Source organism: Mustela erminea, chromosome 8, assembly GCF_009829155.1.
Source record: "Mustela erminea isolate mMusErm1 chromosome 8, mMusErm1.Pri, whole genome shotgun sequence".
Lineage (NCBI taxonomy): Eukaryota > Metazoa > Chordata > Mammalia > Carnivora > Mustelidae > Mustela > Mustela erminea.
Window position 1 is genome coordinate 46219557 of NC_045621.1, and position 8248 is coordinate 46227804.

General features: G+C 61.1%; 1 protein-coding gene across 8 annotated transcripts in view; it reads left to right on the forward strand.

Moving 5' to 3' along the window:
- The window catches only part of CROCC2 (ciliary rootlet coiled-coil, rootletin family member 2), a 60889-nt gene extending 53127 nt beyond the window's left edge, over positions 1-7762 (forward strand). For 3 of the 8 annotated variants that reach the window (XM_032355425.1, XM_032355433.1, XM_032355426.1), the window contains 4 exons: positions 387-536; positions 640-718; positions 4203-4313; positions 5241-6070. In XM_032355425.1, coding sequence (XP_032211316.1) covers positions 387-536; positions 640-718; positions 4203-4313; positions 5241-5611 — 711 coding nt within the window. In that variant the 3' untranslated portion in view covers positions 5612-6070. The other 5 variants (XM_032355428.1, XM_032355427.1, XM_032355432.1 and 2 more) reach the window with 5 other exon arrangements.
- The last annotated feature ends 486 nt before the right edge of the window (positions 7763-8248 follow it).

Here is an 8248-nt window from a genome sequence, read left to right on the forward strand (position 1 = left end):
GAAGGGCGGGGGGAGGGGAACACGTGCTGGTAGAGGCAGGAGGTGGGGAAAGTGGGGTAGGGGGGCTGAGCACCACAGCCTCCATGAGCTCAGGGGGACTGTCACGTTCATTCCAAGGGCTGGAAGCAGGGGGCGGGGGATGCCAGGTGTGTCCTCTGAGGCCACTCTGACTGGCAGCAGAGGACCTGCCAACTGGAGCCTCGCAGCAAGTCCTGCACCCCGGCCCCCTCCCCACCGCAGTTCTGTCCTAAACTACCTGATGGGTGCACGTTGTATTTGACCTGTTCTTGCCTCTTCCCAGTGACCTGCGGCCCAAGCAGATGCCCTGGGCTTCTCCTTCCCAGGGAGCCATGTTTCCAGGAGACCCTATGCCTTCCTCTCCCTAGGAGCAACTGGACGTCCTGCACAGAGCCCTGGATGAAAGCAAAAGTCACGGCCAGGGCCTGGCCCAGAGAGGGAAGCTGCTGGAAGAGCAGGTCACCTGCCTGGAGCACAGATGCCCGGAGGCAGGGGGCACGAAGGAGCCCTTGCCACAGGTGAGTGACCCCAGAGGGCAGGGCATTCCCTTTAGGCAATCACCCGCCTGGGGGGCCTGAAGGGAGGCTCTGGGAGATGCCTGAGGAAGGTGTTCATACCCAGAGCCGCCCAGACAACCATCAACCTCCAGAGCACACGGAAGCTGAGGCGGGAGGGGTCACAGGCCCGAGGCCTGCCCACAGTAAGCGCCCCTACGACAGAGGGATGATTGTGGACGCGCAGCTCAGGGGGAGACAGTGGAGCCTGGATGCCAGGCCTAGGCTCTCAGCAGCCGCAGCCTGAGGCGAGAGAGCGGGTTGCACGGCGCAGCGCACAGGGAGGCGCGCCCCGCGAGAGCAGACGCCGCGCAAGAGCCGGCCCGCCTGCAGGGGGAGCTCGCGGAGCTGCGCGCGGGCGCGGGGCTGGTGGGCGGGCCCGCGGCTCCAGGAGGCGGGGAAAGGGGCGTCCGGTTGGGGGGTCCCGGCCGCCGCAGGCTGCGGGAGGCGCCGCACTGGCACTGGAGGGTGACCCACAACACTCCCCTCCCTGTTGGTGATACCCCGGCTACTTCTGCTCTCCTTGGGGAGGCACCACAGGTCATAGCAAATGGCCCCGGTTTGTCCCAGTATCTGAGCCAGAGCCCTGCGGGGAGCCTTGTGGCCTGGCTCACTGCCGACCCCTGGAGCCCAGGGTTCTGCTGTCCGTGTTGGAAATGGCCGCCGGTCAGGGCCCCACCGACTGCACCAGGGCAACCGGTGGGGTACGCACCCGTGGTGAAGGGGGACGCCGGTCTTGCCACCCCAGCAGTCTCCACACGGGGCAAGGTAGGGCAGAGCGACCAGAGGCCCCCAGTCCTGCAGCAAGAAAGGGAACAGCAGCGAGGCTGAGGGGCAGGGCCCATCCCAGGGGCCCACTGGCCAGGGATTCTGACAGTCACACTGTCCCCGGCTGTGAATGGATCTGGTCTCCATGTACAAAACAGGCCAAAGCGAAGCCATTCAGGTTGAAATTGGAGGTGGAGTTTGCCAGAGCACTTTCCTGGTGCCGAGAGAAAGGAAATGGCATTCCTGTCGTCCAAGGGGCAGCTCCCTTGTCCTGGAAGGGCTGCCTCAGCCCCCCAGAAACAAGAACAGGGATGTGAGTGTGAGATCTGCCAGCTCTGCTGCCTGCCACGGAGGGCACCAGCCATGTTGTGAGCCCTGGGATTCTGATGTCCTCAAAGCCTGCTCCAGAGACAGGCAGGACAGGGACTAGAGTGGGGAATATGGAGGAAATAGGGGAGGTTGGGGACAGCCTTTACTGGACTGACGACCTGGGGCCTGAGGCGCTCAGTGACCCCATCCACAAAGTGGGAAAGCAGTAGTCCCAGCGTCAGGAGTGGCTGAGGGCCTCGGCCGCGGTCCCCAGAGTAGGGTGGCCTTCCCAAGGCTTCGCTGAGATGAGGATATGCACGTGTCCTGCTGCCCTGGACACCACCCAGACCATGACCAGGGGCCTCAAGGACCATGTCTGGGCCGGATCTGGACAGAGACCCTCATTGCCCGTCCCTACGAGTGGGCACAAAGGAGGAGAACAGGGAGCGGCGCTGCAGTGTTCCGTGGCACTGGCCCCGGCAAAGGTGTGGGGGAGCTGTGCCAATGTGGGCTCACCTGCGTAGAGAGAACCAGACCCAGAAGGGAGGGCGTTCCTTGCTCATGGCTGCTCTGGGCAGCAGCTTCTGGCCACCATCTCTCAGAGGCCCCCTGGGAATCGAGAGATCCCCGAGCTGGCCACTGCTTCCTCTGCTCACCAAGGCCTGCATAGACCAGCTTTATGCGAGGCACTCTCATCTGGGCCAGGGAATGGCGTGGCCTCACCACACCGAGTGCTAGCCCATGGATTGAATGACAGGTGCTGGGGTTCCCAAGCTCGCAGACTTTGGAGGACAGAGGATACAGCAAAAGGTGTGGACACCACTGAGGAGTGAAAGACAGGCCACCAGCCACAGCAGGGTCAGGAGACAGGGCTGCTTCTCGAGTAAGGAGCAGCCAAGTCCCTGTGAGAATGACAGCTGCCTTCAAGGGCCAGCCCAGGCCCAATGCAGTCTCCGGCCCTGGTCTCCGGCAGCTCTCAGATAAGCACTGAGCAACACGCCCCACCGGGCGAGGGCACTGTGGGCCCAGAACCGCCAGGAGAGTGTCGGCCCCTCCATGTGTTCCCAGGCACACACGAACATCTCTCCTGGGGCAGGCCCTGGCCACCGGATACACGCTGTCCAGCTGACATGGACTTAGGGACAAGTGGGACATGTGGTCAGCTCAGTGGCCCTGGGAACGGGATCAGGGGCAGGATGCAGGCCCGGAGGCCTACAGGTCCGGACAGTCACTGGAAGCCGCTGGCCAGCCTGTCCCTGCAGAGCCACCTGCCCTCCCAGGAATGAAGGTTGACCAGCCCCTGTAGTCCCAGGAATCCTGCTTGTCCTGGAGGGCGGGCCAGCCGCTGAGCCGCTGGGCTGAGGGAGCCTCCATGGCCTTTGCTGGGAGCAGTGGCCTGGCCGCAGTGGTATTGCCCAGGGCACCAGAGCCAGCTGGGGGGCCCCTGCAGCCCAGGTCGGGGAGGGGAGGAACAGCTAATGAGTTCCAGGAGGTCAGCTGTGAGGGGCCCCCAAACCCATAAACCCTTTATTGGTGTCTCAGGAGGGGAAACCCGGATGTGGCCGTTTATTTATTTTGGATTTCACTTTTCTCTTTTTAACATATGATTCCAGGAGCGTAGCTGGATTTTTAAAGAAACAGGACTTCCCTTTTCAGTGGAAGTGGACTCTTTGTTTTTCTGACCGCTGAAGAAGAAAGGAGTCCTTATTTTTGTGACGCTACCCTCCTATCACTGACTGCAAACTTTCCCAGTGGGCCAGGCCACCAGGTCTCCCGTGCTCTGCGGGACCAGCCCCCAGGGCAGAAGCGTGGGTCAGGAGGACACAGAAGGGAGGGCCAGCCTGGAGGCCCTCGGAGACACCCCACCCCCACCCCGCACAGGGACCCACAGGGCGGCCGAAGCAGGGTAGTGGAGGGGGCCTGGTTCATAGAGCAGACCCTGGGTTCTGATCCTACCCCAGCTGCGGACTGGCCTTTTGCCCACCCAGGGACTTCCGGGGACGAGACCGTCCATGTCAGGCACCCACAAGGCATGACCTGGGGCGGCAGTTCTTCCTCCACGAGGATCACCTGCCACAGACAAAAGGAGCCCCTACGAGCCTTCCCATTGGAAGTGTCTGCCTCCTCCTCCATATGATATTTAACCCCGGGGCCCTGGGCCTGGCGTAGGGGGAGGGTCACCAAGAGGGGGTTCTGCGTGGGCAAACTGCACCTCCAGGGAAGACAGATGGTGGGCACACAGGCTTGCTGGGACAGGATCAGTGAGTGTCCAGGGCCTGGGAGCTGGCTGGGGGAACCTGAGTGCAGGGGACTGAGGCTCCGTGGGGCAGGGGATGCCGGGGGGGGCCCTGCACCTTGCCAGGTGCAGGAGGCCCCCCTGTTCTCCTTCTTCAGCCCTCTCCCCGGTGCAGGACCTTCCCCCTCCCCAGCCTGCTCTCAGGAGACACAGAGCCCTTTCCAGAGCCCTGTATGTTATCCCCACAGTGAAGGCTGGCCTGACCCCACACACCTGCCAGGAGGCCACCGCAAGCTCTGCTGTCTGGGCTCTTGCAGATGGAGCAGGACACGCTGAGGAAGGAAGGGGACACAGCCCGGCCAGGAGCCAAGAAGGAACGACCGAGGCAGGACAGGGACAGGGCCCTGAGGCCGAACCAGCAGCTGCAGGTTAGCGGGCCAGAGTATCTTCCTGCACTCCAGCCTGGGGACGGGGGAGAGGATGGGGAGTCGAGTCCAGGAGTGTCTGGGTCTCAGAAGAGTGCTGCACACCACCACCACCCCACAAACTTGCCTATGCAGATGGGAAGAACAGGCTGGACCGTTCCCATACCACAGAGATGAGAAGACATAGCCCCAGACGACAATGGGGTCTACCAGGGTCACAGCTCAAGTCATAGGCAGAGGAGGAACCAGCAGCGGGGGCTCGAGGGACCCCTCCTGGTCTTCTCTGTGAGGCCCCATGGGATTGGGAGCATGGTCAGGGGACCTCGTGAGCGAGGCATGGACCAGAAGAGCACGTGAAACACAGGGTCAGGGCAGACCTGTGGGCAAGTCCTGGGGCTGCCCCTCTGCATGCTGGGGGCATCTTCCCCTGCTGGGCAGACCCCCTCCCTCTGCACAATGACTGGGCAAGAGGAGCAAAGGGAGAGAGTCGGCCTGTGACACTAGCAGGACCCACCGGTCCAGCCAGGCAGAAACTAGGATGCCATTAAAACCCCGGAGTGTGAACATATGCTCACCTCTAGACCTGCTTGCCAGTGCCAGGTTGGGGCCTGTGCCCTGCAGACGGTAGTGCAGCCAGCTGGGGACTGGAGGAAGGGCTAGCAGCCCCAAGGGGAAGGCAGGACACCTGCCTGGGGAGATTCCGTGCAACACGCAGATAGGAGGGCAGCAGGTCCAGAGAGTGGAGCGGGAACCGGCCTGAGACCCACGGCTCTGGGAGCTGGCAGCCCAGCAGCAGCAAGACCTGGCCCCAGAGGCCGAGCCACATCCTGGGGTCTGGCTGCAGGCTACATAGGCCCTGTGGTGCTGGGACCCCACCCACAGCCAGTGACAGGCCTGGAGGAGTACATGGGCCCAGACCTCCGTGTCCAGGTGGAGGAAGGGGTGCAGATGGGCCAGCATCCCCAGCCGAAGGCCCTCCAGCAGCGGGATCCCAAACCGCCACTGGGGGATCCAACCAACCCTGGGACTCTCACCCTTCCATCCTGTCACTCCCACGGCTCACCGAGGGCCAGAGCGAGGATCCCGGGACAGGTCGCCACCTTCTTTGTGCCCTTAAGGCGAGTAGTGATGACAGTTCCTGGATCAGAGGTCAGAGTCAGGAGGCAAGAACAGTGGTGTATGTGGCCTTGGGCATGGACCTACTCTGTCTCCCCAACCCCCCACACGCACCTGCTGGAGCTGACCCTCAGGCCCTGAGCCATCAGAGACCTCAGAGCCATGGGGTCAAAACCCTTATTTGACACCTGAGGGAACTGAGACCCAGAAAAGTAAAGTGACACCCAGTGTCACCCCCAAATTAGTGTCCTGAACCCACGAGCCCATGTCCCAAACCAAGAAGCCAAGGAACACGAATTTCCTTATCATTCTGAGTACTTTCATGGCCTGAAGGGAAGAGTTTTTTGTCCACTGCACACAACTGCCTCTGTCCTGAGGACCCGCACACTTGGGCGTTGTCCCTGTCTAGCAGCTGGTGAGCCTGTCCACCATCCAATGTTTCTCTCCACACATGGCTCCTCTTCTCAGGAGCCACAGAGCTCTGCAAAACCCCGTGCTTGGGGGCCCTGCCAGCAGGGCCTGCCCCCGCACCTGAGCTCCTGTCCCGCCCCCAGGTGGCCAGTCTGAAGAAGCAGCTGGACCAGGAGGTGCCTCGGCGTCAACAAGCCCGCCTCAGCCAGGCCGCCTGGGCCAGAAAGTGAGCCCGGCTGCAGAATGGCCCCAGGCAGCCTGCCCACCACAGCCGTGATGGGCAGTCAGGCCCCTCGAAGCTCCCTCCAGGAAAACCGGGGCCTTGTGCTATTCACAGAGTGTGGTGCGGGCAGCCCCAGCCCTGAGCCCACCACTCCCGCCCCAGGGGGCCTGTGTCACCAACGCTCTGCCGCTCCCCCAGCATAGCGCTCCTCCTGGCCCACAGGACACTGTGCTCCAGGACAGTCCTCCGCCGCAGGGAGCCACCCATAGCCCGCACCTGTCTGGCCCTGCTTCTGCTCAGACACACTGGTCTGGGCCAACCCTGGGAGCCAGGCCCCGGCAGGCCGGCCTCCGTGGCCATAGGCTGCATTCCGTGCCCTTGGCTCTATAAACACGGGGAAACACATGGAAAGTATTTCCACCAACTGGAGCCAAAAACATAATGTCCTGCGAGGCCCAGCCACCACTTCCCCACATCCAGAGGCCACGGGACCTTCTATATCCAGGAACAGCAGGCCCGACCCAGCGGCAGGTGGCTGGAAATGACTCAGAAGCCAGTCCCCGTGACTCACGGGCCACGAGAAGCCCCAGCCTGTGAGAGTTCAGGCTGTTACAGAGCCTCCCACTTTTCCAGCCTATAAACTCTGGGAAAATTCTTGTGGGAACCCAGCCCGACTTGCTGGGAGACCGAGGCAGCCATCTTGATCCTCTGTGGAGTGGCCTGTTGGCATTTTCACTCATTGCCCCATTCACACTGGTCCCAGCGGCTTCTCTCATAGAGGATGTGGGGCCATGGCTGGGCAGTGGGGTCTGCAGCCACAGGTGCTGGCTGCCCTCCGGGGCGTGGGCACAGCCAAGGGAGTTCGGGCTTTGTAGCCGTGGCCCAGATGGGCCATCACCAGCTGTGTGTTGCCGGGTTGACCTCAGGCTTAAAGCAGGCTGCTGGTCGGGCTTTGCTTTCTGCCCGGGGATGGAGTTACCACGGGGCATAAAGGGTACAAAAGCAGTGGCTGGAGGGAGACTGGCAACGGGCTTCGGTCTGCTCTCTGCTCTGCCTGATTATTGGGGATTGGGTTGAAAAGGATTCTGAAGTTCAGCTCAGGCTCAGAGGGGAGGAGCTGGGGGACAATTAACAATGGCCACTGTGGGCAAAGAAGGTTTTAGCACTGGTATCTGCATGTGATACTCACCCATCAGGGTGGATCACAGGTGGGGGAGGGGAGCAGGCGGCCGCACACTGACTGCTGGAGAGTGTTCTGCAGAATGGGCAAGAGTGGGGCCATGAGAGGGAAGGGGCGGCCCTCAGGTAGCAGATGGACCCCCAAGCCCCCACCCCCAGCAGAAGGACCCAAGGGATGGGGGTGTGAGGAAGGGACAAGAGGCTGGAGATGCGGGTGTGTGGGGGCACTTTCCTCTCTGCCTGCCTGTGGCACCCACAGCTGTCACATGGGTCATCTCTCTGGACCATAGCTCCCAGCCCAGAAGAGCTACAAAGATGCTCATGGGTGAGAGGGAGGTGCATTGCAGACACCAGATGGGTCAGGGTGGCTCCCCGGTATTAAAAGGGAGGCTTCCCTTGGGGCACCTGGGGGTTCAGTCGTTGGGCATCCGCCTTCTGCTTAGGTTGTGAATCCCGGGTCATGGGATGAGCCCCACATCAGGCTCCCTGCTCTGCATGGAGCCTGCTTCTCCCTCTCCCACTCTCCCTGCTTGTATTCCCTCTCTCACTGTGTCTCTGTCAAATAAATAAATAAAATGTTTTTAAAAAATTAAAAAATAAATAAAATGAAAGCTCCCCATAACCCGACTGGAATTCTCTGTGGCGAAGTCCATGCTCTCCCCACATGCACAGGAGGGATGTTCAAAGCACCTGTGAGACCTCCAAGATCTGCATATTTTAATGAATAGTTCAATCCATGTAAGAGATGTTATTTCTATTTATTCAACATAAAGTCATATACTTGGGGGAAAAAAGATTTTCCTAATGGAAGTAAATTGGTGTTTTCTTAAGCCTCCCAGTAGTAGGACACTGAAAATTCCCGTGGAACCAGGAACCAGGCTCTGTTTTCCCAGCATCTCCCTGGGGCACCAGTTGACACATGAGGAGATGGGGACTCCACAAGGCTTTGCTTCTGGACCAAGGCCACAGGACAGTCAGCAAGAGGCCAGGTGATGCCCAGAGGCCCCAC